General features: G+C 52.2%; 5 protein-coding genes across 13 annotated transcripts; 2 read left to right on the forward strand and 3 right to left on the reverse strand.

Moving 5' to 3' along the window:
* Positions 1 to 300: 300 nt before the first annotated feature.
* nab2 (NGFI-A binding protein 2 (EGR1 binding protein 2)) lies at positions 301 to 7,152 on the reverse strand. 5 transcript variants are annotated; one of them, XM_053867064.1, is made up of 8 exons: positions 7,110 to 7,152; positions 5,623 to 6,140; positions 4,594 to 5,521; positions 4,383 to 4,516; positions 3,755 to 3,803; positions 3,572 to 3,683; positions 3,312 to 3,500; positions 301 to 720 (listed from the first exon to the last, which is right to left on the reverse strand). In XM_053867064.1, exons 3-8 carry the CDS (start codon positions 5,467 to 5,469, stop codon positions 623 to 625), a joined length of 1,458 nt encoding a protein of 485 aa, XP_053723039.1. In that variant the 5' UTR covers positions 5,470 to 5,521; positions 5,623 to 6,140; positions 7,110 to 7,152; the 3' UTR covers positions 301 to 622. The 5 variants fall into 5 exon arrangements, with proteins under 5 accessions (XP_053723039.1, XP_053723040.1, XP_053723042.1 ...); XM_053867065.1 differs by lacking the exon at positions 7,110 to 7,152 and adding an exon at positions 6,299 to 6,448 and having other exon boundaries at positions 4,594 to 5,473; XM_053867067.1 differs by lacking the exon at positions 7,110 to 7,152 and adding an exon at positions 6,299 to 6,448 and having other exon boundaries at positions 3,755 to 3,800; positions 4,609 to 5,521.
* dnajc14 (DnaJ (Hsp40) homolog, subfamily C, member 14) lies at positions 6,824 to 13,552 on the forward strand. The gene is made up of 7 exons (XM_053867053.1): positions 6,824 to 6,967; positions 9,464 to 10,797; positions 10,865 to 10,971; positions 11,036 to 11,155; positions 11,515 to 11,675; positions 11,762 to 11,864; positions 12,121 to 13,552. Exons 2-7 carry the CDS (start codon positions 9,640 to 9,642, stop codon positions 12,413 to 12,415), a joined length of 1,944 nt encoding a protein of 647 aa, XP_053723028.1. The 5' UTR covers positions 6,824 to 6,967; positions 9,464 to 9,639; the 3' UTR covers positions 12,416 to 13,552.
* A 1,648-nt stretch (positions 13,553 to 15,200) lies between these two features.
* inpp1 (inositol polyphosphate-1-phosphatase) lies at positions 15,201 to 19,539 on the reverse strand. Of its 5 annotated transcripts, none has more exons than XM_053867072.1 (6): positions 19,379 to 19,539; positions 18,530 to 18,735; positions 18,385 to 18,445; positions 17,187 to 17,390; positions 16,942 to 17,116; positions 15,201 to 16,044 (listed from the first exon to the last, which is right to left on the reverse strand). In XM_053867072.1, the coding sequence occupies exons 2-6, from the start codon at positions 18,731 to 18,733 to the stop codon at positions 15,555 to 15,557; spliced, it is 1,134 nt and encodes a 377-aa protein (XP_053723047.1). In that variant the 5' UTR covers positions 18,734 to 18,735; positions 19,379 to 19,539; the 3' UTR covers positions 15,201 to 15,554. The 5 variants fall into 5 exon arrangements, with proteins under 5 accessions (XP_053723047.1, XP_053723044.1, XP_053723045.1 ...); XM_053867069.1 differs by having other exon boundaries at positions 18,530 to 18,760; XM_053867070.1 differs by having other exon boundaries at positions 18,530 to 18,760; positions 19,366 to 19,539.
* Positions 19,540 to 21,207: 1,668 nt separating this feature from the next.
* LOC128760387 (protein S100-B-like) lies at positions 21,208 to 21,732 on the forward strand. Its single transcript, XM_053867783.1, has 3 exons — positions 21,208 to 21,221; positions 21,356 to 21,499; positions 21,580 to 21,732. The coding sequence occupies exons 1-3, from the start codon at positions 21,216 to 21,218 to the stop codon at positions 21,730 to 21,732; spliced, it is 303 nt and encodes a 100-aa protein (XP_053723758.1). The 5' UTR covers positions 21,208 to 21,215.
* A 1,158-nt stretch (positions 21,733 to 22,890) lies between these two features.
* On the reverse strand, positions 22,891 to 27,791 carry LOC128760081 (peroxisomal succinyl-coenzyme A thioesterase-like). Its single transcript, XM_053867068.1, has 11 exons — positions 27,696 to 27,791; positions 26,252 to 26,461; positions 26,087 to 26,186; positions 25,835 to 26,025; positions 25,588 to 25,763; positions 24,850 to 24,966; positions 24,703 to 24,779; positions 23,446 to 23,539; positions 23,305 to 23,385; positions 23,105 to 23,240; positions 22,891 to 23,040 (listed from the first exon to the last, which is right to left on the reverse strand). Exons 1-11 carry the CDS (start codon positions 27,739 to 27,741, stop codon positions 22,940 to 22,942), a joined length of 1,329 nt encoding a protein of 442 aa, XP_053723043.1. The 5' UTR covers positions 27,742 to 27,791; the 3' UTR covers positions 22,891 to 22,939.
* Positions 27,792 to 27,980: the final 189 nt, after the last annotated feature.

Consider the following 27,980-nt stretch of genomic DNA (forward strand, 5'->3'; position numbering starts at 1 on the left):
CATAGTGGAGGGAGCTTCACAGTGGAGGGAGCTTCACAGTGGAGGGAGCTTCACAGTGTAGGGAGCTTCACAGTGGAGGGAGCTTCACAGTGGAGCTTCACAGTGGAGGGAGCTTCACAGTGGAGGGAGCTTCACAGTGGAGGGAGCTTCACAGCGGAGGGCGCTCAGAACCCAGTGGGGGTGTTAGTGGGAGACATGGGACACAGCCTCGATCCGTCTGTCTTTGACTGGGGTTCCGTCTCGTGTGTGCCCGTCCCCCCACACTTCACGTCACCCGAGTAGTTGAGTTTGTCCGCCGTTCTGTAGCTGAGCAGTAGGAGGCGCCAGTGCACCCTGCTTGAGCGCGAGGCTTCTGAGACGGACTGAGGTCTTTCCTCCGAGCCGGTCAGGGCCCTTGAGAGTCACTCCGTTATGGTGACAGTGAAGCACCAAGATGACCTTAGCTGGCTTGAGAATCATGAATATCTCATACGTTGCTATTCGCCCCACAAAAACACAGGTCTGGGGCTTGGACTGGCGGCAGCCCGGGGCAGGGGGCCATGAATTTAAAAGATTCTGAGGTTATGATCAGCTGTTTATTCAACAGGTGCAAGGATGGCAGAGAGAAAGGACGACTCAGCGTTCACTTGCCTCTGTGGTTAGAGGCCTCTTTGGTTATGGAGGGGCTGCTCTGTCGGGAGGCCGGTCCCAGACTCCGCCTGTCTGTCTTACTCTCCAGCTCTGGTGGAAGCAGAAGAGATTGGAGTCAGTCAGTCTGTAAATATTCTGCTCACAAAGAAAGCTTTTGTCACTTCACACCACGGGTGTTTTGGACTTTCCTTCTGACCTCCACACGTGTCACACAGCCTCCACTGCTCTGAAGAAACTGGGACCGGCCTCCATTTTAACTGAAGCGATTTGGTGACATTCTCATTCAGGATCCTCCTTTCCATCATCTATTTACCACTGAACTCAGAGGTTAAAACGAGGGACCTGTTGAGCGGAAGTGAGGAACAGCCACGTCACGGCGACGACACTTTGTTGTTTCTTTTCTTGGTGGAGGAAGAAGCCGGAGAAAAGACTGTGCCATTTTCCTGCCCACAGCTTTTATTTTTGTGCACTGTCGCTTGGTGAGTCAATGCAACGCCCCTCCAATTACCTCCCACTCCGCCACCCCCTCTCTCATCCATTCCGCCCTCCAGCCCACGGAGCTAACACATCCTGACGTCAGCAGAAGTAGCGGGGGTCTGGTGCCCACAGAGCACTTCCTTCCCGCCCCCTCGCGTCTTGCTGCGGCTCGGAGACAGAGACATCACCAAGCCAGTGCGACTGAATTTGCAAACGTCTCGTTCCTGTGAACAGCGTCGCTGGTGTGAGGAACTATCTTCTCTCATCCAGGCCCTGCTCTTCACATCTTCAACTTACAGAAGTGCAGCTGCTTCGGCCGGAGGCGTCGCCTCACAGAGACTGTGACTCACTACGCTTGAAGCTGCAATAACAAAATCCCTGTCAAGTGAAGCTCCATCCGTCCCTGCCTTCGCTCCTCTCCGACCCTTTCCAGTCCTTGCTGTGACTTCCAACTGAGCACAGTTGTGTGTACTTCCTGCCTGATTCCTGCTTCAACAGTTGTACTAGGATATTTATGATGATACATTTAATCCTCATCTGAGTATATTAATAATATTAATAATTCCATTCTTTTTTTTTTAGTTTTTTTACGTATAGTTTCACATTAAAAATTCCAATTATTTAGAAAACTTTTCAAAATTCAACAGCAAGTCTGGGACTGTCTGAAGACACCAATTAGTCCCTCCAGCAGGTGGCGATGTTACGATCGCAACTATGAACGCAATTCCTACCAATTCTTCTGTGAAGTGCAGCACTTTTGCCCAATCACTGCGACTTTCCTGCCAATTCCACCCATCAGTTGAGTCGAGACGTGCAGCACCATATTCCCCCCCTCCTTGTTGAAGTCACATGCGACACCAAACGCCCATATTGTCCCACAAGGGTGTGACACAAGCGTCACAACTCTAACATGAAGGATCCTGAACCCTAAACGTCCAAATCCCCATGATGGAACTGTAGAATAGAGGGAAGTCAGAAGTGCAGCGTCAGCCCAACACTATAAACCAACATGGCCGACCTCCAGCTCCATCTCTCTCCAGGCTGTTTCTGAGCCTCTACATCCCTCACCACCCTGTGGGACACATCAGCAGCAACTGTTGGAATGAGCCGCTCACACACACCTGTACCACTCAGACTCCGCCCCCATCCACACCTCCGTCAGGCTCCGCCCTCGTGAGGAGCTCAGGAACTAAACAACCAGCGCTCACTACACGTCATCATAAACAGGATGGACTTATATTAACATCAGTGTTTATTTAGCATCTACATTTGTTTGTTTATTTAACAGGCAAATAAAGCATATTTGGTTCAAATCATTGCAGCATGGAGCTTTTTCCTGTTAAAAACTGACACTAGTTTTTAACAAGCTCATTTTCAAAGCTCCATATTTCTTCCACCACTTTTTGTCTGCTGCAAGTCAGGCATTTCTGGCCGCAACAGTCGAAATACAAAGCCTGTGTAATCCTGGAGGGACTGCCCATTTCTTCTTCATTTTTAATAATAATTGGAATTATCATATGAAACGGTATGTGAAAGCATTTTAATTCAACATTCAACTCAAAGTGTAACAAGCAAAAGTGGAAAAAAAGTTGAACTACTTTAAGCTCCTGCGACCCTTCATTCCATGTTTGCCTTGAAACTTACTGACCTGTGAGTGTGGAGGGACTTCTCTGCCATCGAGATATGAATACAAAAAAACAAATTGAATTGGAAAACTTTTCCAAATTTTTGTAAAACTCATTCCGAAAAATGACATTTTGATGTCCTTTTACTAAGGTTTGAATACAAAAAAAAGATTTCCATAGTATTTTAAAAAGTTTTCAATACAGCATGAAAATTAATAATTTGATTTACCTTAGTTTTATAAAGATTTTTTTTCAGTTTCAAATTGTATTTACAAATTCATTTTTTCATGAGTACTAATCTTTTTTTACGAGTTCAAAATGGATAGCACAGAAATGGCGTTGCCATCATACACCATACAAAAGAAGTCAATAATGCCACGCTGTGATTCTGTCTCCACATTTCAAATGTCCAATTTCCTCCAACGACACATTTTTTTTTAAATTCACTTTGTTTGTTTTGTATTCAAAGCTGGATGGCAGAGATATCCCTGCATATGTGAGCCACACAGAGACTCCGCCTGCAGGTGACAGTCGTCTGACGTGTGATAAACCATGATCTGAGTCTTTATGTCAAGTCACCTGTGGAATGATTTCCGTCGGCACCAAGACTAATCTTCCCGGCCCGGTCATGTGACACCATGCGAGCCAACCGCAGCCCCTCGTCCATGAGCGTCTGCTGGATGAGATGGCGACTCCAGCCGGCAGCGGTGCTGGACGTGTCTGCGTGATGGCGGGGGGACGGAGGCTGGTTGCACTGAGTCGCTGTGTCTAGCAGAGGAGTGTCAAACATTGGTTAGACCTTCTGCGGCACGAGGCATGTTGCAAGGGTCAGTCTTTACCATGTGACAGGCCGTACTGACTGTCAGCGGAGAGTGTGTCTTCGTCCGTCCTCGGGGTCGCCCCGTCTGAGCCCTCTGCCGTTAGGAGAGGCAGGTTCTCGGGCGCCAGAACCTTGAAAAACCAGAGCCGGAATTCAGAGTCAAATAAGTGTCAGCATTCAGTTGGTGTCGTGATATACCCACGTCATGTCTCGCTCGCTTGGTTGATAGATTTTCCTCGGAGTTCGATCTGCTGGAAGAAAACAAACTTGAGAGGTCAAACTTTCTTTATCAGCTTAGGTTCCCTGGTTGAGGTCTCAGTTGGGAGGAGACCCCGAGGCAGACCAGGATGCTTTGTCTCTCGGTTGGACTGCTGTGTTTCTCCAGAATAGCTGGACAGAAGGAAGTCTTTGCTTTGGCATAGGCTCCACTCCGGTATTGGCGGCGGTGGCGTCCTCTTCCGCGTCCCCATGAGGCTTCACTGATGGAGGACACACTCTCACAGGCAGCGCTAATGCTAGGAGCCGCCATCAGTTAGGGGCCATCAACAAATTCTAAAGCCTCAAAGTCTGAGTGACATCTTCAATAAGGCCATGGAAAACAAGCATTTTAGGTGAGAGAGAACTGTGACAAGGTTTTTCACCACACAAGACAAAGGACTGACAGTTTGGATCATGATCTGGAGAATAGACTCTGACTCCCTGATCATTTCTTCACCTGATGGTTTCTCATGTTTCTCCAGCAGCATCTAGGAACTGTGTCCAGACTGCTCCATAGTTCAAGTCAACTGTTCAGAGACATGAGACACAGCAGACAGACGGCCGCTGCATACCTGGTCTGCTTCAGAGAGGAAGTGTAAGCGCACTTCCTGGCCACTTGTCGTGCCAGAGAGAAGAGCTCCACGCGTCGCAGCAAGAGCGCGTTGTCTCTCATGCAGAACTGAGCGGCAGCTTCATTGATGATCAGCTGAGCGAGACACAGGCAGACAGTGAGTGCAGCAAGTGTAGCACGGCTCCCTCGGACGGGCGTCTCTAAAGGCTCACCGTTGCTGGGTTTACCTCATGATTTGTGAGCTGCTTGCCTTCCCTCCTCTTGGAGTCGAAGCGTCCATAGATGAGACTGTACTTGCGGATCTCCTCCTCCTTGTTGGTGTCCTGCGAGCCCATTTGAAAGATGTGCCCCACGGTCTTTGCCATCTTCTTGTTCATCCTCAAGAGGCTCTTGACCTCACTGGGGTCTGACCTGGGCAGCGTCTTGAGGAGCTTCTCCACGCACTCCACCACCGCTCCTGACGTCTCTGCGTCCAGCTGACCTGCGGCCCACACCGAGAGGCGGGACGGACACGCTGAGACGGGAGGCGGGCTCGGCGGCTCCTCCTCGGCCCCGGCGGCCGAGGTCAGGGGGCAGCCGCCCTCAGCCTCAGAGGTGAGCCAGTGCGGGTCCATGGGCGACAGGCTGTCCCGGTACTGAGTGTCGGGCGGCTGCGGGGAGGCCTGCGAGCAGGGGCTTCTGGGACTGGAGCTGTGCATGGGAGTGAGACACGCTCGCTCGTCCCTCTCACACGGGGAGCCGGGCTGGCCGTTGCTCACAGACTTCCTGTGTCCACCGGGGGAGCCGCTGGTTCCTTCCACCTTGAACAGTGGGATGCCCCCGAGGGGGACCCCAGAGACGGGCTGGCTGAAGAGGGCCGGGTTGGCCGCCCAGTCCCGCAGAGCCTTCTGCAGCCTCCGCACATGCAGCGGCTTGGTGGCCATGCCAACCAGCGCCATGATCTCCAGGAACTCCTCCTCAGCTGCCTCACAGAGCTGCTGCACGTCATCGCCTCCCTGCTGGATGAAGGTTTCGTAATAGGCCAGCAGGTTGGCCCGCTGGAGGACCCGGTAGAGCTGCAGCTCACCCAGAGTGCGGGGCAGAGACATGCCGCTGTGGAGAGTTCACAGACGCCAGAAGTTGGCCTCAGTAGTTTGGAAGCTGCACCGCACAGAAATAACACACATTATTTCCTGCCATACATCTCCTCGCAGATAAAGTGTTTTCAAGTGAAAAAAAAACAGCAAAAAACCATCCCTTACCTCGCTGACACAAGGAGAGAGGGCGTGTGAGAGGGTTGTACCCAGGGATGCCGATCTGGACCAGGAGAGTTGACTCACTTTCTCCGGTCAGAGCAACACGATGTCACCAAACCCCGCTGTGGATGAGGCAGGACCGTGACCAGTCACTCTGCAGAGGCACGGCACCGTCTTGCTTTTTGTCTCTCCGAGTCCCGGCGCAGACCAACGTAGTGAATCCCCCTCGTGCGTCTGGTGAGGGCTGTGAAATCACTGGTAGAAATCCTCCTCCGGCTCAGCGCATTGGTCGCCGGCTGCCTCTCCGCTGCTGCGTGTGTGGGCTGGAGAATGACGGGGGCGGACTGCAGCGCGCCATCTGACCGAAAAAGAGCCTTCCTCTCCCGCTAGAGAGGCGGGCTTCAAATGGGAGCTGTGGGTGGCGCTGATGAGGGGCTTCGACTTGGCTGTCTTCAAGATGTTTTCCGCTGCGCGCACGCTGTCACGAGTGGCTTCCAAGTGGGTCTCACGAGTCCCGTATCAAGCTGTAAACAAACATCGACGCAGCCATTACAGCCACATTCTCAGTCATGCTATGTTGTTTTTAGTTTAACTGCAAATGTATTTAAATGCTGGTAGATTCGCCCCAGCCTGTTTGAGATTTTATGACTTGTAAATAAATGTATTTACTATGAATACTTACCACGGAAGTCCTTCCAGGGGAAAACGAGGAAAAAACAACGAATGATGACAAGTCTAATTTCACAAAAGTTTCATTAGGAATTGTCATTTTCTTCCCTTTTCCCTTTATGATTTCCATCGTTGTTTTTCTAAATAGATTCATTTGTTTACAAACTAGTCCAACATACTGTGTTTGTGTAGACATTTACGTGAAAATATTGTCTGATGAATATATATACTGAGCGTATTACAGCGTGAAACAAGCAGGAAAATAATTGGAATCACCTGTGACGCGCTTACAGTCGAAAACGCGAATAACGGATCACGGTCAAGGCAAGGGGAATGATTTATGTAACTGTATTCACAAACGTATTCGTGAGTGTTTGTGAGGTATTGCATTTGTCTGTTTGTATTGAGTTATGGATGCCGGAGGGTTGTGTCATCGAGAAGAACTACAGTGAATAAATGACATCTCCTGTTGCTCGTGCAGTGCCGCTGTCCGTCTATAGGTGGCAACAATGAGTCATTGTTGTACTTGCAGAGGCGACTCAGACACTGAAGAAGTTAGTAGACAGGAAGAAGAGGAAGACGTTTCAAGAAACTAAATAAAGGAGCTGAGGGAGAAGAAGTGAGCGTAAAACACCACGGACCCCCGGCACGGTGTCGACCAGGTCTCTCCGCGGACTCCCAGGTAGTGACGGCGGCGTGTTACTTGGTTGTAGAGGCGACAGTAAAGTGCAAACTCACTGGACTGAACCGACTGTCATCAACATATGCCAGTCTCCACGTCTACGTGCTCGATGTGTGGTGGGTCAGTGGCTTTAGTCACTCACAGCTCGTTGCCTCAGCGCGTGACTGCGCTCGCTTCCATTCGATTCATCGTTACTGTTTGGACGAAGCTAATTTTAGCACCGAGGCGCCTGTCTGTCAGTCCAACCTCATGCTAACATCCTGCTCGGCTGCTAACATTAGCTGCCTGTATTTATTACAGCTACTTATTCATCGCTGCGCTGCTCCACGTGGCGACCGTTTCGTCCCTGAATGTATATTTCACCGTCGCGTATCCGCTTGCTCTGTCGGCTCGCTTGACGGGTGAAGCCTCATACTGCTAACATGGACCGCTGAGGAGAAGAGAGGTGGTGCTTTTCTCCACCCTGCACAGCACTCCGTGGCTTCCGCTTATTTCTTCAACTACGTATTTGATTGGTCTTGTGCAGAGTATAAAATAGATTGTAACAGGTCAATGAAACTCATTCAAAGGGAGCTGAGCCACAAGGCAAAGCTGTCCATTCGCCGGTCACTCTTGGTCCCAACCCACGCGCCCTGATTCTTCATGGAAAGCAGGGCTTCTTGGATACAAGCCGCTGAAATGAGTTTCCTTCGACGGCTGGCAGCGTCTGAGGAGCTCAGCTCCTGCAGGGTAGAGATGCTCTGTGTTGAGAGGAGCTATTTGAGGTGGCATCACCCTCCCTTTGGAGGTGTTTCAAGGCTGGGAGGAGACTCCGGGGTCGACCCAGGACCAGGTGGAGGGATGGGCTCACTGGCCTGGTGGATGTTGCAGAGGAGAAGGGCGTTTGGAGCTCCCTGTTCTAACCGCTGCCCCCGCGACCCGGCAGCGGATAAGTGGGGGAGGATGGATGGATGAAACCAATTCTGCTCAAGTAAAAAGAGATATGGCAGTCCACCTAGTTGGCGACACCTGGTTCAAATGTAAATTCTGTTTGATTAGTTATAAGAAAAAGTGGCTCCCCGTATCTTATTTCACTCAGTCTTACGTGTTCCATTTAAAAGGAAAAAAAAGAAAATGTCCTGAAGCCGTTGCGTCAGTGTGAGATGGAGATTAAACTTCCATCTTCATGGTGTTAGTCTTCAGGCAAGAAGAGTAGTAAAAGCTATTGCTTGTTTTTTGGATGGAGGAGAGGCTGAGTGCCTGCAGCGTGTTTGGTGGCGTATAATTCAATTGGAAACGCAAGTAAGACTGTTAAAATAGTGATTTGAAACGAACATTTTTTTTTCTTTCTCTAGTGACTCAACTTTTCATTTCCTTGTCGAGACGTGGTTTTACAGTGATGATTTAGACAGATAAAATAGTTCATTGCTCCACTTGAGATCAGATAAACCTGTGTAGAGTTTGCTCCCCTCGGCGCTTGATCATTAACCAGCCAGTCTTGCTTGTCACCGTGACATCCTGTAAAGCTATGATCACCAGCCTTTTTGAAACACGGAGGCACCGAGTGACCCGACAGGCTGCTGTTTGGTGCACACTCCTGAAACAACAAGAGCTGAATGGTCGCTGTATTTCATCTCAGACACAGAGTCTCATACGTTGCCCGGAAATATTCAACAATGATTAACCAAGATTGAAAATTACTTGGTGACCTATTTGAAAATGTTTGTGTTTCAGGGACAGGTCTGTGGGAGACTGCGATGGTCTCCCAGTGCTCCTTGCCAACAGCAGTTGAGCCTTTTTGTTGCGTGAAAGCCTGATTTCAAGGAAGTTTAACTTCCGGCATTTGAATTCATTACATTCCAATCTGGGTTTGTTTTGTCTTCAAGTGAATTGTCTGTCACACAGAATCGTCGTTCCAAAATATTTGTCTCCTTCTCCCTCCACTCAAGGTCCTTTTGCTGTGGTGGAACTGAACACTAGATGTGAGAGTTGATGGGTGAGCTGTCTATGATAAATGGGGCAGCCACCAGAGGACAAAAGTGATGTGTGCAGTAAAAGAAAAGGGATTGTTTTCTTTAGCTCCATCTAGGGATGGGCGGTAACTTATTGTGCCCCATATCCCGCCAAACTCAATCTCCGTGGTGAAAACACTTGGATATTGGCGGCGGTGGCGTCCTCTTCCGCTTCCCTATGAGGCTTCACTGATGGAGGACACACTCTCACAGGCAGCGCTAATGCTAGGAGCCGCCATCAGTTAGGGACCATCAACAAATTCTAAAGCCTCAAAGTCTGAGTGAACTCTTCAATAAGGCCATGGAAAACAAGCATTTTAGGAGAGAGAGAACTGTGACAAGGTTTTTCACCACACAAGACAAAGGACTGACAGTTTGAAGATGGTAGAATATGACTCAGTGATGATTTCTCCATATAATTGTGTTGTTTTACACTTCCTGGTGTTCCCTCGTCTAAGACGAAAAACCTGTATGTGAGTAATGATTTAGTAACTTTGTCTTCCAGGACACACATGGATGCATGATGGGAAATATGTGAGCTCCTTGGGATGCTGCTGCTGATATGGTGGTCCTGCCTCTTGCCTTAAAGGGACCCCAGTCTCACCGTTTGAGAGTCTGGGGAAAACACTGCAACAGATTATGGATTTAGGTTAAGTTGTGCAGCTCGAAAGCGCAAACGTCATGGAGAGAGCGGCTGCTAAGAGCGAGAGCAATTCCGATACCGAGGGGGACCTGCCTGACACGGACTGCCCGCCGGCGTCCAAGCCCAGCGGCGGTGCTGATGAGGATAAAGCAGCCAATGTGAAGTTGAGAGCCTGTGACGCCACAGACCCTGCAGGTCTCCAGGACTCTGAGGTCTATTCAGCCAAGTGCCACACCGATGAGTCTGACGGGCTGGAGCATGAAAGTGTGGAAGGCTTTGAGAATTCACCAGTTATCAATCAGGAGGAGGATGAAGCGGCCAAAGAGCAGCCAGCGGATGAGGAGTCCTTCTGGAACAGTCTGGGGAAGAGGTGCAAACTGAGGGTCCGTGGATCTGCGCCGGAGCAGAGGAGTCAAAGTCCTCAGAGCAGCTTTTCCTCCTTCCCAAAAGGCTCTCTGCCCAGCGGGAGCAGGCACCGTCAGGCCCGCCGACGGAACCACCAGCACCAGCAGCGAGGCCGCCGGCGCACGGGAAACCACCTGGTGTTGGCCTTCAAAGACATGTTGTCCGAGTCCCTGAGCCTGTGGTGCGTCTCCTGCATCCACATGATGATCGAGGTCATCGTGACTCTAGCTCACAGCTGCGGCGTCTGTGTGGAGGCCGGCGTGCTCAGGCTTCACGGCCTCGGACAGCAGCTCTTGGCGAAGGTCACTGACGTACCGGGAATGAAGGCTGACGCCGTCCGGATCTTAGAATGGACAAAATGCTTCGGAGCTGATGCGGCGGGTAGAATTGTCAGAGCTTTTCATTGGATAAAGACTGCAGTCCTGTCGGCGCTGCTCCTCAGCTGGGCTTTCGTGACTCTGTGCTCCCACTGGGTGAAGCGCTTAGCTGTGCGACTCGCTGGGGAGAGAGGGAAGCGCTGCGGCTCGGCCTTGCAAAATTCCAGAGTTTGGAGGAGAGTGGCGTCGTGGCTGGAGCGAGCCAGAAGCTGGTGCCGGAGGCGTTGGACTCGGAGCTCAGCGTCTGAGTCGCCAGGGAGAGCCGGCAAACTTCCGTCCGGCCACGAGCTGGAACGACTTCTTGCCTTAGCCGAGGTCCCCGAGGAAGAGCTGGACCCTTTCACGGTGCTCGGCGTGGAGGTCAGCGCGACGGAGGCCGAGTTGAAGAAGGCCTACAGACAGCTGGCCGTGCAGGTCTGTCCACCACCGACGCTGCCCCCAGCTCCACTCCAACCTGTGTCTGAGGGCTCTTGTCTTCCAGGTGCACCCCGACAAGAATAAGCACCCGCGAGCGGGCGAGGCCTTCAAGGTCCTGAGGGCCGCGTGGGACGTCGTCAGCAATCCAGAGATGCGGCAGGAGTACGAGCTGTGAGTGAAATCAGCCAAACGTCCGGGTCACGCAGTCTCTCACGGAAGCCTTGCCGTGTCTCAGGAAGCGCATGGCAGCAACGGAGCTCTCCAAGTCCATGAACGAGTTCCTCACCAAGCTGCAGGACGACCTGAAGGAAGCCATGAACACCATGATGTGCACCAAGTGTGAAGGCAAGCACAAGTAAGTTACTGCACCTCGGACCGCGTCGAGAGACTCGCTGACCTCTGTCTCAGTAAAGTCGGACAAGATCCGACACGACTTGGAGTTGGCCAGGCGAGGGGTCATGCGAGGTTCTGCTGCCCAGCGGTCACTAGTCGTCCAGCAGAGGTGGAGGGAGATGGGTTTAAACGGTCTGAAGGGATGTTCTTTTGGTGTCTTTTTGGTCCACCCCCCCAAAAATGTGTTTTCCTCTTATTTTGACGTCTGATCACTTGAGATGTTATCTTTAATCCTGCCGAAGCCACAGCGCCTCCATTGTTGGAATGTAGCCGTGTGAGAAGTTTTTTGCCTCCTGACCTGAATGATGTCACTCCGCGCAGGCGCTTCGAGATGGACCGCGAGCCCGCCGAGGCCCGCTTCTGTGCCGAGTGCAACAGATGCCACGGTGCCGAGGAGGGCGACCTGTGGGCCGAGTCCAGCATGTTGGGCCTCCGCATCACCTACTTTGCTTGCATGGACGGCAAAGTGTACGACATCACAGGTACGGCTGCGGCGCGGCGTCCGTCCCTCGCCTCGCCTCGCCTCGCCTCGCCTCACCTCACCTCACCTGGTGTGGCTGTGTTTCAGAGTGGGCGGGCTGCCAGAGAATAGGCATCTCTCCAGACACGCACCGCGTGCCCTACCACATCTCCTTCGGCTCCAAGAACAACAGCACCTCCACCAGGCACAGGTTGGTGGTGTTTACACTGACACTCCTCGGCCTGTATGGTCGTCCAGCCCACCCACGGTCAGGCTTTTTCCAAACTAGTTCTGTGAGGAAATGGCTGTGCAATACGAAGCATCTGGATTGATGAGATATGTATGTATGCATGTATGTCCAACAGCTCTTAAGATGAATGTTTGTGTTGCCATCACTTTCACCCTTCGTGTTGCGTGGTGGACAAATGAGGGGCTGTTTCTCAGACGGCTCCCTTGTGCTCCTCCAGGAACCCGCCTGAGCACCCCACCAGCCCCCCGTACCCCACTGACCTGCACGACTTCTTCAGCCGGATCTTCAAGGGAGGTGGCTCCAACGACATGGCCGCCAACGGGGGCTTCTTCCCCTCAGGTTGTCCTCCCCCGAACCCCGCTGCCGCAGGAGTCCCCCCATTCTCTCCTCCTCCCGGACAGACGGGCTTCTTCCCCCCGGGAAGCCACCGGCCGGAGTCCAGCGAGACGCCGGCCGAGGGTGGCAAACCGCCCCGGAGGAAGAGGAAGCTCCGTAAACCCTTCCAGAGGTGAGGTCTGCTGCGTGTGTCGCCCCCCCCACCTCCCAGATTTGGAGGCCGTGGGTCCCCCCGGACCTGGACCGAGGTGGTCTCAGTATTATTCGAGAAACGTCTGCAGTGCAGTGACGGCTCTCCACCTCCCATTTCACCCTGCTTTCCTTTGACTGTGGCGTCCACTTCACTCCCCATGAGGCTGGTTCTTCCGTGCACAGCTCAGCTCTTGAGTGGACTCATCTTCATCTGCTCTGAGGAGCCAGGGAGGATGAGCTCAGCAGATGACACCAGGTGAAGGAGCCGCGACCCTCATGGACTGGCCTCAGCCGCGCGGCCTGCCTTTTTCACGGATCTTTCTGTACGCCCGATGGAAACCAGATGAACTGCCATTATATCCTCACGAATGAAAGAGACGGTGGAGACCGCGCCAGTGACGGGACGTTCTGCTGCCGATCAAGCCTCCACCCAGTGTTTCCAGCGCAGATTCAAAGCTGCCGACGCCACTGGTGATGTGCCGTCTGCACAGCTGATCCTTTTCTGCTTGAAAGCAACACAACTCAGATTTCTTTGAATCACGGTGTAATTGAAGCACAACATTATGACCACCTGACGCAGGACCAGTCCTCGCTTCCATTCACTGTGGTTCCCTTCATCACTGGTTGCCAGGTCGATGGTGAGAACATTGGACTTGTCTTGGACTCATGTTTGCTTGGCTCAGTGAAGGTGTCGGCGCTGTTGGGTCCAGAGAGAGGTGGAGTGAGTGTTGCTGGAACCTGCTGTTTCAGAGGCGACAGGGGTCGATGCAGGTGGTCATAATGTTGTGGCTATGAGCAGAGAATCACTGATGAATGTGTTCTGAAGAACTTCATTCTCTCTCCTAATATCTCCAACGACGCCGCGCTGCTGGTTGTGCATCACAAACGTGCTGATGAAGCAGCTGGATGGAGTAATGCATTGCACTGTCTTTGGTCGAAGAGCCCCAGGATTCTGGGCTCCGCCTGCCTTCATGACGTCATTTGTTCGCCACTATTTTGACATCATTGTCTTGACTGAAGGAGCCTCTCTCGTTGTCCGGTGTGAGTCGCTGCACAAGAAATGTTGGAGGGTGTTGTTTAGAAATAAACCAAAACAATGGAGTTTTATTCTACAACTCTGCTTCTGGGGTCTTTGCGCCCCCCTGAGGGCGGCTGCACGCACTGCACCCTCACTCCTCACCTCCTGTGAAGTCTCTGGACTGGTTCAGCACCTGCGAGTGGGAGGTCACAGGTCACAGGTCATTGACTCGGAGTTAGAGTGGCGCAGGAACATCACCTGCGCTGGCCAGAAGTGACGGATCCAAGACCCTGGTGTCCGCCTGCCTGGCTTTGCTCCAGCCGTTGTGCAACACCAACTCTCAAACACCCTCTTTCATCTGGCGCCTCCCTAATATGGCAGCAGCGCGACCTCTTCTGTGACCTGCTGCCGCTCCGGGCTCCTTACATGGAGTCAGACTCCGCTGGAGCATCATTTCATCCGCTCAGAGCCAGTAACGTCTCTCATCTCCGGTCTGGCCACTTGGAGCGGACTGTGTGGGCGGCACCTGGGTCCCCTCTCACACTGCTGGACCCCACAAGGTTAATCCTCGAGGTGAGGGTGAAGACTTCCAAATAACTGGGCTCCAGTTTGGTTCAGGTGATCCGTGTGTTTAGGGGAAGAGGCTGGGGAAAGGGTGATGGCCAGGTGAGGTCCCCACCAGGACAGAGATACAAGTGTGTGTGATAAACAAATATAATCGGATAAAAATAATCTTCTTTGTCTCACTTTCCCCAGTGGTTTCTGTGGCTCGTGACTTGGGGAGCCAGAGATGAGTCGCAACTTACGCAATATTCCAGAATAAACGTCAGTGTTGTTCCTCTCAAACTGGTGAGGCTTCACCAAACGGTGAGCTCAGAAATCTTCAAAGTTTCCAAATCTTTGGATTTAAACCACCATTTCAATGAAAGTCTGCCTCAGCTGGCGAATGCAACGTGCGCCACCACGGCTCTGCAGGCGACAGTGGAGGCCTATATCTACGGCGTGTCCCGCTGAAAAGATGGCTGAGCTCGGGCCCTGGTGTCTGTGGCCGCAGTCTGTGACCTTTCCTCTACTCTGCAGCTCCATGGTCACCATGGCAACGTTCCCTCTCACACACCCACTCTTTGGGACCGTAGCAGATAGCAAAAAAAACAGCACACCGTGAAAATCCCGAGGCTTTCGTCTCTAACTCAGCTGAATTTCATGTGTCTACAGTCTACGCTGTGGCCAGTTGGAAATGAGTAACTCACGATTTTCGAGCAACAGTAATGCTGAGCACATTTTACCAGAGAGGACAAGTGTGACTACAACACTGGAGATTTCCATGTTTCTGCGCCGCACCGTTTGGTCACAATCGCAGTTTAGAAACGCAAAACCAACTTTTATCTCTCCTCTGCTCCACTCGAACCAGCTTGATTGCTCACTGTAACTTTTCCATTTTTGCCAAATCTCTGCTTCTTTGAGGCCGCTTTGTGGGCCAACGATACGACATGGCTCCGATCTTTTTTAGGGCGTCAGAGGAGAGCGAGCCGTTGAATTAGGGGCTCTTTGCGGCTTCTTTCGGCTCTGGTACCATTCATCTTCAATGGGAGAAATTTCCCACTAATCCTGGAATTTCCTGGGAACGCTGGCACACGATCAGGCCGCGTCTCTACATTGAAAGCTCTGGGAGGAGTAGCACGCCAAAAACCCGGTGGACCCGGGGGGAATGAAGCAAATGGCCAAGTGAACGACTGAGCAGAAGCCTGTGATACAACTTAATGTTTAATATGATAGAAACAAGGCTCTTGCATTAAAACTCCGGCCTCCTCTCTGGGAGCTGACGCTCCAGAGAAGTAAACCTTCCCACCCTCCTGTCTGCTGAAAACTGCAGAGCACAGCAGAAATGGCAGGCGGCAGTGATGCAACATGGCTTCCGTGAGATATAAACGGCCTCCATAAACAAGTTCAATAAAAAGAGCCCACCATCCCGTCACTGAGGACTAACTCGGTTCTGGATCCACACGGTGCAGTGGAGGTGACGTGTGAAGCCTTTGAACATGACAAGATGGCCGGTGCCGGGCGTCTCTCCGCCCTGGCTAGGGTCCGGCGGCGGCGGCGGCGGCTCAGGACGAGGGCTTCAGAGCGGCCAGGATGCGCTGCAGCTGGGCGGCATCTCGATAAGCCACCAGGCCCCCGTGGTTGGCCCAGCGCTCAGCACCTTTGCCCCCGCAGAGCGGCTGGTGGTAGGTGAGCTCCACCCCGGCACCACAGCCGGACTCCAGGCTGCGGCTCAGATCCACCACCCCGCCCCCCAGGGCCCGCAGCAGGGCGTGCGGGGCGCAGGAGTCCCACTTGAAGGTGCTGCCCTCCGAGAGGACGTAAGCGTCGGCCAGGCCCAGGATCACGCACAGCACCTTATAGCCGGCACCGGACGCATACATCAGCCGCTCGGATCCACAGAGGCGGAGCAGGCTGCGCTTCACCGCCTCCTTCTCACTGGAGCTCAGCACCACCGTCGGGCCCAGCTCGCCGCCGGGGCCGGGGTCAGGTCGGCTCACGGAGCAGACGTTCACGCCGCCGTGGGACACGCCCCAGTAGTGTGTCCCCCTCCACCTGTGGACACAGACCCACAGTGGCTCAGTCAATGCTTGTTACATTGATACGACCATGATGTCTGCAGATGATATGGTGATCTGTGGTGAGAGCAGGGAGCCAGTGGAAGATCAGCAAGAGAGGTGGAGGTGTGACAGACTCTAGGCTCCAGACACCACTAGTTCTTGGGGTTTTTTTTCGAAAACAGTTCCATGTTTAACCAACGTAGACGAATCACATGATCAATATTTGGCAGCAGAACACGAGTCACCTTCAGGGAGGGGGAGCAACATTCTGTGCACCATTTGGTTTAAATTTTCGTCGTAAAGACGCACTTCGAATGCCAAAACGTGCGGCTCGACTGGGAATGGTGTGCTATTACTTTTCTCGGACCCATGTGCCAGAATTCCAGAGATATTCCAGGTTTTGTGACCAATTTTCCCCATTGAAAATGAATGGGAAGAGGAGTCACCACTTCAGAAATTTGCCTCTACTTCAGCGGCTCGCAGCTCCCCCAAACTTTGGCCTAGAAACTCAGCGAAAAGCTCAAAACGCAGTCGCACTCGTCCTCTGTCATTCTAAAAAAAGATCACGGCCAAGTCGTATCGTTGGCCCACAAATTGGCCTCAAAGAAGCAGAGATTTGGCAAAAATGGAGAGGTTAGAGTGGTTAGAGTGGAGCAGTCCAAATCCAGTCATGTTCAAGTTTTTAAACTGGCCAAATAGAAACATGGAAATCTCCAGTGTTGTTGTCCTCTCTCGTAAGATGTGCTCAGAATTACTGTAGAACTTTGTGAATTTGCGTGACAGTCGCCAACGCGAGGTAAAACCCATTTCATGGTTTTCCTCCTGAACCAACCTCCCGACTGGCTTCAGGTCTGGCAGCACTCGGGCACCAGACTGGAGGGTGGAGACCCACCTGCCACAGACGGGCTCTTTGGAGTTGAACGGCTGGTTGATGACGCCCATGACCGGCTCCCCAGTGCTCCGAAGGTAGACCCCGATCAGGACCAGAGCGCAGTGCAGACCTGAGGGGGAGAGGTGGTCCCGCTGCGGCGCCTCCTCCCGGCCCTCGATGTACTGGCTGGTGGCATCTGGAGCAGACAAAGCAGAGGGCTCTGTACTGGGCCCGGCACTGGCTGCGGGAGCTGATTCAGCCTTTACCGATGGGGTCGATCCAGATGGCCAGCTCGGACGGACTGAGCTGCAGCGGCGCCAGGCCCTCCGTGTCCACCTGGATGGAGGCAGGGTCTCTGTGGATGGCTCCGGCCAGGAGGGCGGCCGCCGCCGTGTCGCCGTCCAGCACCGAGGCCAGCAGCTGGGCCGTCCTCTCCTCGGTGCTGCAGACAGTGACCGTCACGCTCTCACCTGAGAGAAGAACCGGAAAGGTGAGTGGAGGAGGACCAGAGCAGGTCACGCAGGTCTTTGACTATGAGGAGAATGTGCTGAGGTCTGGCCCGGAACAGAGGGAGGAATCAGGTGCACCATCTCCACCATGACACCTCTGCTTCTCAGGATAAAGTGGCTAAACTGACTCTCTGGATCCCTGTTTCTTTGATGAGATGGAGTGGTCCTCACAGGTTCTCTGACGCGCTCCTCTGCCTTGGTTCACATCAACACATGCAGCTCTCCTGCTGCCAAGGTGACAACACTTGGATATTGGCGGCAGCGTCCTCTTCCGCGTCCCCATGAGGCTTCACTGATGGAGGACACACTCTCACAGGCAGCGCTAATGCTAGGAGCCGCCATCAGTTAGGGACCATCAACAAATTCTAAAGCCTCAAAGTCTGAGTGACAGCTTCAATAAGGCCATGGAGAACAAGCATTTTAGGAGAGAGAGAACTGTGACAAGGTTTTTCACCACACAAGACAAAGGACTGACAGTTTGGATCATGATCTGGAGAATAGACTCTGACTCCATGATCATTTCTTCACCTGATGGTTTCAGCATCTAGGAACTGTGTCCAGACTGCTCCATAGTTCAAGTCAACTGTTCAGAGACATGAGACACAGCAGACAGACAGACAGACGGCTCCATTGAAGCCCTAAATAAAGCTGGCAGAGCAGCCTGTCAGACACCAGCGGCTTCTACCAGAGACCTGAAACATTGAGTTGCTCATCTCTGCACTGCAGACTTCACTCTTCTATTGAGACGTCAACAAACCATGGTGTTGGAGACAAACTCCACTCCTGAGTTCCATCATCAAACAGTGTCAAGAGAGACTGTAGTGTCCAACACATGGAGGAGAAGGAACATGGATTCATCCTGATCACTCTTTTCAGTCCATGTCGCCCGTCCCTACTGTGAGGTGGCGACGATCAAAGTCAAGTGGCGAGTCACAGATGTTCAGCAGCCACTCACCCAGGCCATTTTCAAACTTGTTGGACTCCTCTCCATGGATGAAGCCGACCATCTCAGGAAACTGAGGAGGAGGAAGAAAAGCCACAAAGTCAAGTCCCAGGGAGAGTGAGGGGGGGAAGGAGACTTGGACCTGGGTTCCACTGACCTGAGCGCCGACATCATGGCGGATCAGCTCCTGGATGACCACATCCGCCAGGGTCTTGAAGTCTTGGACAAATTTCTTGTTCTTGTCGTCGCCTGTTTTCTCCTGGACCAGCAGCTGGAAGAGCGGCGCCTCCTGCCTGCAGACCCGCGCCACAGTGGCCGCCTTCTCAGCCACGCGCAGAAGGAGCCGGAGCAGATCCGCCATGGCTGAGAGGAGAGTCACAACAGGCAGCTGTTGATGGAAGCACATGAGCAGGAGGAGCATCAGCAGCTGGGTCTCCACGCCACGACGCGGAGGACAATCTAAGGAACCGTCATGAATTACGCCTGCTGTCTGGAGACCTGCTTCAGTTTTGATCAGATTTTATACCGCAGCTAGGAACTGACAAATGAATGGATCTGATCCCGACTGCATCATGAAAAGTATCATTTCCACCAGTATCAGGAAGTGAAACCACCGGCCACTGCAGGCAGGTCCAACCTACTGGTGCGACCTGTGGAGGAGCCTGAACTGGGTCACTTCAGAGATGAGGAGGATGCGAGGACGAGCCACATGTCACGTGACGTCACATCCAAAGATAATCTGCCCAGGACTCGAGTTCACATGAAGTGAAGGTGAAGACTGAGCTACGAGCGAGTGGGCGGGGCGTCAGCCCTGTAGGTGTTGTCACACAAGGTTGACATACAACAACTGTGCAAATACGCGCCTCTAACTGACAACACAGAGCAAACACTGGTCAGAACCCGAGACACGTTCGGTTCCGGGTGTTTGTCCCCAGACGCCGGTGAGACCCGCGCGCGCGAGGAGGCAGGCAGCGGAGGAATTTCACACCTCACCGAGCGGACTCACTGAGCGCAGCTGGCTTCCTCGGTTCCCTCTCGCTCTGACGTGGAGCAGCAGGCGCCAGGAGTGGGTCACAGCGTCGCCACCGACAGACTCGTCTCTCCTCCGGTCTGTCTCCGGTGAACCGAGTTTCCGACCAAGAGGGAGAAGGGCGGAGGGCAGGCGCATCCAGGCCGACAGCTGCGCATGCGCGGGGAGGGCGGGGCCAACTCGGCAAGCTCGGTGTGGTGCGTTCACGTCACGTAGGACACTAGAATTTTCCCTTCAAGCGACCACGCTTTAACAGGAAAAACCTCTGCGATCGACGGCGAATCATTGAAAGTTTACTTTTTTCCCTCAATAATTAGCATCTATAATTCTATCTATAACACACAATTTGTGGAGAAAATATGTGTATACTACTACGACTCAGTGTGTTGTATATTGAACTTGAATAAATTAAACACGATTATCGCTGTGGGAACAAAGACACTATGAAAATAGACAATAGTCATAACTATTATTAGATCAGCTATATTTTGTTCCACAGTGGGCAAATTGGCTAATAATGAGTAATAATGAGACACAGTCAGCAAACAACATGGCTGCGTTTGCTGCCCTTGGTGTAAAAAGTGCCCTCTGATCTTGAACTTGTGCGACTTGGGAAGGAAACGTGGAGGATTTGTTTTTCTAGAAAAATAAACTTTAATAAACTTTAAATGTTGTGGATATGTTCCTAAATTGGACCACAATCTGTCGTGACAGCAAGACGTTTGAGGAAGAATAAATAGAGGAAGATCTTTGGTGGCATTTCTCTTTACATGGCAATAAACTCTCTCTAATGCATGAAACGGAAAGTTATTTTGTTCAACACAACTTTTAGTATTGTCCTGCGAAATTCAGTCAAATATATGATTTTTTACCTCTTTATGAGGTCACTTCCTCTTCCTCTCGATGAGGTCACCTTTCCGCTCCTTTGAATCTCCGGCTACATTCTATTGAACAGTTGTTCAAGTCCAAAGGTTATAATTCAGCAGACAGCGCCATCTGGTGGCCCCTGGAAATCAGGACACTGTGTCATGAAGCCTCAACACAAATTCTAACTTTACAATTTAAGACCGCAAATTGCAGCCTTGACCTGTCTGTTACTTCAAACTGTTCTATATTCTAAAACCTGAATGACTTTACAATAGAACAATAGCAGTTTTTTTGTTTTATTTTAATATATGTCCTGAAACAGAGAGTCTGAGGGGGTGATGCCAGAAAGATGGGGGAGGGGAGGGGGGGTGATAGAAGTGCAATGTATTTCTTGAATTGTCAATAACAAAAATGGTACAAAAAAACGAGAACAATAAAATACACAACAAAAACCCTAATCTTGGTCCATCTTAGACGTCCTTTGAAAACAGCCAAGACACCAATGATGCTGTCCCAAACATGGGAGCAGCATGAGAGAAGCTGTAAACTTCACTGGACAGTCAGGACGAGTGTGTCGATGCTGCGGCGTCTAATGGCTGTGGACTGAACGCAGATCTTTCCTGTGCAGTTGCAGCCTGTAGGAGAACTGGAGACCCTCAGAGCGATAAAGACTGTTGACCAAAGCTTTCAAGTCCAGCGGCGTGTGTTCGGCCCATTAGGGAGCCACTAAGTCGAAGGGTGAAACCGGATCGGAGTGAAACCGCCTGTTTCAGGATTAGATGGCTTTTGGTCATCGCTCTGACCACGGAGATCCATTAGACGCTGCGAAGGCAGAGCAGAAGCTTGGGATGGATCGATATTGATTAGCGTCCACTGTGAACTGGGCGAGGTCCAGAGGACTTCAGTAGCTGGCAGGACTCGGGAGCGACGCAGACAGATCCTTGCGATGGAGGTATTTCAGCATGCTTGTTTACAGTGGGAGCCGGGCGTGAGAGCAGCTGACCCCGGCGGTCGCCTGCCTGCTGCATGACGCGGGCTGCGAGCGTGGCGAGCGGGAAGTCAGGTGTGGGTGTCGCTTTGCTCTAGGCTTCCAAGGAGACCATGTCCCTGCTGGAAAACGGCATGATCACCATCATCCAGGTGTTCCACAAGTACTCCGGGCAGAACTGCAAGCTGAGGAAAGCGGATCTGAAGGCCCTGGTCAACAACGAGATGAGTCATTTCATCAAGGTGAGGACGGGGTCAAAGGTCAGGGGGGACGTTGAGCAGGTGACCCACGGAAGCGTCTCTCTTTGGTCTCCACCGAACAGAACATCCAGGAGAACGAAACCCTGGATGAGCTCTTCACAGACCTGGACCAGAATGCCGACCTGGAAATCGACTTCAAGGAGTTCATCAGTCTGATCGCCATGGTAACCTCCGCCTGCCACGAACTGTTTGTCCCAAACTGTTACAGCAGCTAGAGGGGGCCAGGCGTGTGCATGTGTCTGGTGGGAGCCTGGGCAACAGGCAGCATGAGCCAGGACCAGGGCTGCGCTCAGCATCGGCTCCTCGGGTGATGCTGAGATGATCCACTTACTCTGCCTTGTTGTTTGTCACTGACTTGCTATGGTCCAATAAAGATCCGCCTGCTGACCCTTCCACCTCACACGTCTTCTTCAGAATCGGCCTCGGGCCGTGGGACAGGCTCTGACTTCCTGGCTCACTAGTAAATATTGGCTCTAGTTAATGTTCCTGTTGAGCGATGCAGCACACAACACAGGGCTGTTTTCATGTGTCACATGGAGAGTTCTGCATACATACCAGATCTATCTATCTATCTATCTGTCTGTCTGTCTGTCTGTCTGTCTGTCCGTCCGTCTGTCCGTCCGTCCGTCCGTCTATCCATCCATCTATCTATACATGTATCTATCTATCTATCTGTCTATCTATCTATCTGTCTATCTGTCTATCTGTCTTTCTATCTATCTATCTATCTATCTATCTGTCTGCCCGTCCGTCCGTCCATCTATCTATCTATCTATCCCTCCCTCCGTCCCTCATCCATCCCTCCATCCATCCATCCTTCTATCATCCCTCCCTCCCTTCCCCACTCCCTGCCTCCCTCCATCTATCCATCATCCCTCCCTCCATCCATACACCCATCCCTCCATCCATCTATCCATCATCCCTCCATTCCTCCCTCCATCCATCCATCCATCCATCCATCCATCCATCCACCCATCCATTCCTCCCTCCGTGGCATGATGGCATGATCACCATCATCCAGGTGTTCCACAAGTACTCCGGACATCCCTCCCTCCCTCCCTCCATCCATCCATCCATCCCTCCCTCCCTCCATCCTACCTTCCATCCCTCCACCCATCCCTCCCTCCCTCCATCCATCCATCCATCCATCCATCCCTCCCTCCCTCCCTCGCTCCCTCCATCCACCAACCCACCCAGCCGTCTGAACACAACCATTGACCAAAACAAACCACACCTCACCAATGAAAACACAGTTCCCTGCTGCTTGCTGTCGTACTCCCTGACCGTGCCTCAGGGATCCAGTCCCATGAGATGAAGCAGACACATGATACATGAAGCCGTTTCTCACAGATCAGTCCGTGTGTGGACTCATGGTGGCTCAGCGTGCTTTTATTAGGAACTCCAGTGTTCTTGAGCCCTCCACTAGTGTCGCAGATGTTGTGCCATGAAGTCCAAGATGCGCCTCCAGGAGTCCTCCTGAGCGGCGGCGTGCTGCTGGGGCCGTCCGCCCCACTGAGTGAAGACTGCAGGGACAGAGCCACGTCACCAGAGCTGGACTCACTCACCAGGGTGGGAGCTTCCACTCACGTTTCTGAGGCTTGACCTTCCACAAAGACACTGGTGCGTTGGGCGTGTACGGCGGCTCGATCAGGTGACCCGCGCCGGGATAGGACAACCGTGTTAACAGGTGGGACTTCCCCGCTCCCCTGAGGGTCTCCTCGATCTGGACACCAGAGAACAGCTCCGTCACCACCGGGTCAGGACCTCCAGCAGAGCGTGGCTCTCACCAGGGCGGCGTTTTCTGCGCTGGAGGTGCTCTGGTCATCTTCACCCACCACGTACATGAGGGGGCACTGGAGGTTCTCCATCTGCAAGCAACACTTCCGTGTGTGTCTCTGGAGCGTGTCAGGAGCGTGTGTGGACCTCACCTTGACTCTGCTGTGGGGCAGCAGGTTGGCAGGTGAGGACACTTCCCTGAAGTTGGCAAAGCCTCGCTCATCGAACCTCCAGTGGGTCTGGTCACTGGAGAGGAGAGCGCAGATCAGTTCACCAGCAGAGGTGTTTGCTCCAGGGGCTTCTCAAACGCCACCTTTCCTTCAGTTTCCTCAGGCTTCTCAAAGCCCCATGAAGGCTGCTGAAGATCCCTGGGTTTGCATGCCTTTTAATAATGTGCTGACCATCACACAGCAAAACCTGTTCCAAACGTCAAACCTAAACCAGATCCAGCACGGATCCGACTGGGTCAGGGCACAGCCTCCCATGAAAACACATCATTGGACACACTGTAATACAGAGGTTCTTGGGCCACACACCTAGAGGCTGCTAGAAGTGTTTTTGCTTCCCACCTCTGGGCCGCGAGAGGCTCAGTTCGAACCCATGAGCCACGTATGGTGGCAGCAGTGAGTCAGTGAACTGACTTGACAGCTGCACATCTGTGATAGTCACCAACTATGGAGAAGTTCTTGGAAAGAAACAGTGATAAAGGAAGTGATGGCGCCCCCTACAGGAAACTCAAGTTCAAGAAAGCACCTGTTTTTGTGCTCCTGCAGTTTTGAAATATTTACACTTCACTTATATCTTCTATGGAGTTTAAATAAAATATATTATATATATTTTATCTTTGTTTTATTCAGTTTTTCCTATTTTCTCCACAGTCTGCATCAGGTGTATTTTTTCCTTTTGTTCTTCAGTAAATGTGATGAACATGACTTGCACCTGCTTCTGCTGCTGGTTGGACTTTTCCATGACAAATATCTTTGTGCTGATCCCATGGTTTCATGTCATTTCACACGGTTTTGCTTTGTTTACGTGTCAGTAGATTCAATATGGTTGTTGATCACAGATGAGATCCAGAGTCCTGAATCAGGTCTATTGAATGGGCTCCGGGTCCATTTGTTCTGGTGAACGTGTGATTTCCCTTTAACAATGGAGATCAGGTTGGCAGTGACATGACCTCACTAAACCACCAGACACAGCTCCTCCAGTGAGCACACAGCTCTGGCGTGGTTCAGCATACGTCTGGACTCGTCACTCGATGACACAGCCACGAGCGGCGCGTGACATCGAGAAATGCTTTTTTGTGTTGGTGGATGGACTCACGGAGGGGACACTACAGGAAGAGGTTGGTGCTGTGGAGGAGGCGGTGCCTCATCATCCTCAGCGGCTTCCATCCCCTGACAGCTCACCTTCCGATCCTGCCAGCGGGCTCCGGAAGCTCCATGAAGCTTCCAATCGGACCGTTGATGCCAACCAAGCAGGACGCCTGAAAGGCAGAGTTGGCGTGAGAGAGGCGCGTCAGGGGCCGTGTCCACCCGCGAGCAGGAGTCGCTCACTTTGACGCCAATCTGAACGGCCATTCGCAGCATCAGGTAGACGCCGAAGGACAGACCGATAATCCCGACTCTGTCGGAGCAGACCTGGGGGTGAGCTTGAAGAAGATGGAAGGCCGTCTGGAGAAAAAAGTCATTGTTTGATTCCAATTCATATACATAGATACATTTACATACAAATATACAATTCATTTAAAGCCCTCAAAATGTGCTCTTTTCGCCCGAGTGCCCAAAGTCCAGACACCACTGCTGGTCTCAGCGGCTGCTTCTGGATTCCTGACCTCCAGGAGATCCACTCTGTTGACGGAGCTGTGGACACGTGGGCGAAAACAGCACATTTTGAGGGCTTTAAGGGTCAATAAGAAGCCTCTGATTTCAGCCTGTAAAGAGCCATATATTAGCCACACTGTTGTATAAGATCAGACCACCAGAAAAAAGTAGCAGCTAATAGTCTGGAAATTACGGTAGTTAAGAAACAGTCCTATCCACCTATCTACCATTTGTGAGGGGAGCTGCAGGTAAAGGTCAGAAAAATGCCTGAAATGAGTAGTAAAGTAAAGGGTGCAGTTAAAGAGTACAAGTACTTCTGAGCAAATCTGTGGGGAGAAAAGTGTCAAATAAGAATGTATGAATGTGTTCTGGGACCTTTGTGTACCAGGGGTGCAAAGCACAACGGCGGGTTTTGGAACCAGAAGTTCAGAGCAGGGTTAGGGGGCGGGGCTTATCTCAGCACCAGTTCACCTTGAAGTATGAGTCGCCCACATTGATGGAGTCTTGCGGCCCAGGCAGGTCACTGTGTCCGAAGTAGGCCAGCGCCAGGCTGGCGTAGCCCCTGGAGGCGAAGAGGGCGGAGCGGTACTCGTGCAGTCCTCCGCCCATCCCCCACAGGTCCAGAATGGCAGGGAACCGGCCCGGCCCTGCCGGAGGTCAGCGTGAAACCCAGCGTTACGTGGACGACCTTGAGCGTCCTCTGAGACTATCTGCCCACCTGGTGGGAGAAACAATGTTCCCACGACGCCCCGTTCTCGGATCTCGACTCTTCGGACTCCGGGCGCTATGTACCAGCGCTCGGCGGACGCCGCGGCCAGCTCCACGCTCCGCGTGTCCGTGGGTGTCACGTGGCCTTCCAGCAGGGAGATGTCCACCAGGTGCGGGGTCTCCACGCTCTTCTTCCTCAGTCTGTTCGACAGAACAACGCATGAACCTTCACCAGCTTCAGCTCAGCTCTGCGCTCACTGACCTTATCCCCTCTCTGGAGCCGGGGGCGGGCTCCAGGGCCCAGAACAGTCCCATGGGTTCACAGCCCAGATAGGAGCCGCCAACTGCAGGAGCATGAGCCACTGGCAGACAGACGAGAGGCTATTTCTCTGGGAGGTGGTTGGAGAAGCTCTGCCCTGACACTCACCGTCGACTGCTCCCCGGGAGTCGCTGGTGTAGTGAGCGAAGGCCTCCCACAGGTCGCCGTCCTCGCTCCTCAGTCTGCTCCTCAGGGTGACGGGTCGGTGAGGCGGCAGGAAGTCAGCGCGGATGGTGACGCTCTCGTCCACCAGGGCCCGAGCAGGGGAGGCGGAGAGGAAGGGGGCGGGGCTGCTGCCGCTGTGCCAGCGAATGAAGCCTGTCCAGATAAATGTTGTTGAAGCTTGAAACGGTGAACTAAACGTTTTCTCAGTCGCTTTTGCAACATCCCATCCATCTCTGAACCACTGAACTAGGCCTGCACGATTAATTGTCTTGTGTCAGAATTAATTTTCTATTCATTTTGATTCGCTTTTCATTTACAAACCAACTGGATTTGCATCACAAATGCTACTTTCTTTTGTGAGTTTTATGCTCAGAAGCGGCGCTGCAAGCCACGACTTCTCACCAGGCTCATGGCTTCACCTTCAGCCAATGACCAAGCGCCTTGTAGCCCCGTGTTTCACTGGTGACGTGAGCGCGGTAGTGATTGGATCACTCAGCGACAGGATAGAAAGTGAAGGAATATGGATGACAAACCAGGAACTAGTTTGGAGAATCAGCCCACCTAACAGTCTCGAAACAAACATGCTCTGATTGAAATGACGGAGCACAGAGAGTTTTCTGGGCTCATGAAAGTGAGAGCGCTGGTTCCTCAACAAATGTTAGCTTAGCAACACCTGCTGCTCCAAGCGTGACATTCAGAATGATAAGAAATAATTATTAATTTCACTGAGCTGGATGAGTGTCGACCGGATCCGTCGCCGTTTTGGAATCAGGTGCAGCCTTTGTCAGCCACCTGAATCTGAAACTGTTGAAAACGTCTGGAGTAGAAACTTTCATCAGTGCAGTGCTCTCTGTCTCAGAGTCCTGCTACAAGCGGCCAATATGTAAATATGTCACAGACACAGCAGAGTCTCTCCAGATTTTTTTTGTTAGGTTTTTTTTTTGTTTTTATATTATTTGCCTTCTTGAAGAGGTATATAAACACGTGTCTGAATTAAAAACGATGTAATGGTTCATGTTTCCTGATCAGAGACTCCCTACCACAAATCTTTATCAGCACCTCAAACAAAATGTTTGGTGCTGCAACTTGTTTTGTCATGGTTTATACTACTCCTCCAAACATCTCCTCACCATCCGTGGGTGGTGACTGACGGAGGAGAATGGCCTCTGTTCTCACTTCTGTTGATGTTTACACCAAGACAGAGAGTCAGACTGAAGACACCTGGTGAATGAGTGACTGGGGGGTGACGATGCCTCACAGGGTTAATGATTTCTGTCCACCATGATTGAATCAAGTCGCGCTTGTATTGAAAACAGTTTTTCAGTTCACAAGAACTAACTAAATGCAGGGGTACGGCAAGCAAAAGACAAGGCCAGTCTTCTCTTACCGAGCGGCAGCTGGAGCCTCCTGGTCACAGCAGACCTGCATATCATGATGGCGCTGGCTGAGGTCTGGAGCTCCTCTGACACACTGGGCAGAGGGAGCCTTCTCTCCAGGGGAATGACTCGAAGACCTTTGGACTTCTGTGTGACGCAACAGCACAGCAGCGCCCCCTTGACTCCTGTCACACCAAGATACTCTCATCAATGAGCTGTTTCCCACAGCCAGTCCGAGCAGCTCTGGCTTGTTCAGGCCCAGAGAGCCGGGTGTCCACTGGGTCGCTGCTGGGAAA

Source organism: Synchiropus splendidus, chromosome 6 (assembly GCF_027744825.2).
Source record: "Synchiropus splendidus isolate RoL2022-P1 chromosome 6, RoL_Sspl_1.0, whole genome shotgun sequence".
Lineage (NCBI taxonomy): Eukaryota > Metazoa > Chordata > Actinopteri > Syngnathiformes > Callionymidae > Synchiropus > Synchiropus splendidus.

Excerpts from the sequence above, each read along its gene's own strand:
- LOC128760081 (XM_053867068.1), bottom strand. The coding sequence starts at position 27,741 with ATGATATGCAGGTCTGCTGTGACCAGGAGGCTCCAGCTGCCGCTCG. Across the intron at positions 26,187-26,251 it reads CTCCCGGGGAGCAGTCGACG|TGGCTCATGCTCCTGCAGTT; the intron begins GTGAGTGTCAGG and ends TCTGTCTGCCAG. Across the intron at positions 23,386-23,445 it reads TGCCCCACAGCAGAGTCAAG|ATGGAGAACCTCCAGTGCCC; the intron begins GTGAGGTCCACA and ends TGTTGCTTGCAG.
- dnajc14 (XM_053867053.1), top strand. The coding sequence starts at position 9,640 with ATGGAGAGAGCGGCTGCTAAGAGCGAGAGCAATTCCGATACCGAGGGG. Across the intron at positions 11,156-11,514 it reads AAGTGTGAAGGCAAGCACAA|GCGCTTCGAGATGGACCGCG; the intron begins GTAAGTTACTGC and ends CACTCCGCGCAG. Across the intron at positions 11,865-12,120 it reads AGCACCTCCACCAGGCACAG|GAACCCGCCTGAGCACCCCA; the intron begins GTTGGTGGTGTT and ends GTGCTCCTCCAG.
- inpp1 (XM_053867072.1), bottom strand. The coding sequence starts at position 18,733 with ATGGCGGATCTGCTCCGGCTCCTTCTGCGCGTGGCTGAGAAGGCGGCC. Across the intron at positions 18,446-18,529 it reads GCCATGATGTCGGCGCTCAG|TTTCCTGAGATGGTCGGCTT; the intron begins GTCAGTGGAACC and ends CCTCCTCCTCAG. Across the intron at positions 16,045-16,941 it reads AAAGAGCCCGTCTGTGGCAG|GTGGAGGGGGACACACTACT; the intron begins GTGGGTCTCCAC and ends CTGTGTCCACAG.
- nab2 (XM_053867064.1), bottom strand. The coding sequence starts at position 5,469 with ATGTCTCTGCCCCGCACTCTGGGTGAGCTGCAGCTCTACCGGGTCCTC. Across the intron at positions 4,517-4,593 it reads ATGAGGTAAACCCAGCAACG|CTGATCATCAATGAAGCTGC; the intron begins GTGAGCCTTTAG and ends TGTCTCGCTCAG. Across the intron at positions 3,501-3,571 it reads TCAGTACGGCCTGTCACATG|ACACAGCGACTCAGTGCAAC; the intron begins GTAAAGACTGAC and ends CTCCTCTGCTAG.
- LOC128760387 (XM_053867783.1), top strand. Across the intron at positions 21,500-21,579 it reads AGATGAGTCATTTCATCAAG|AACATCCAGGAGAACGAAAC; the intron begins GTGAGGACGGGG and ends TCCACCGAACAG.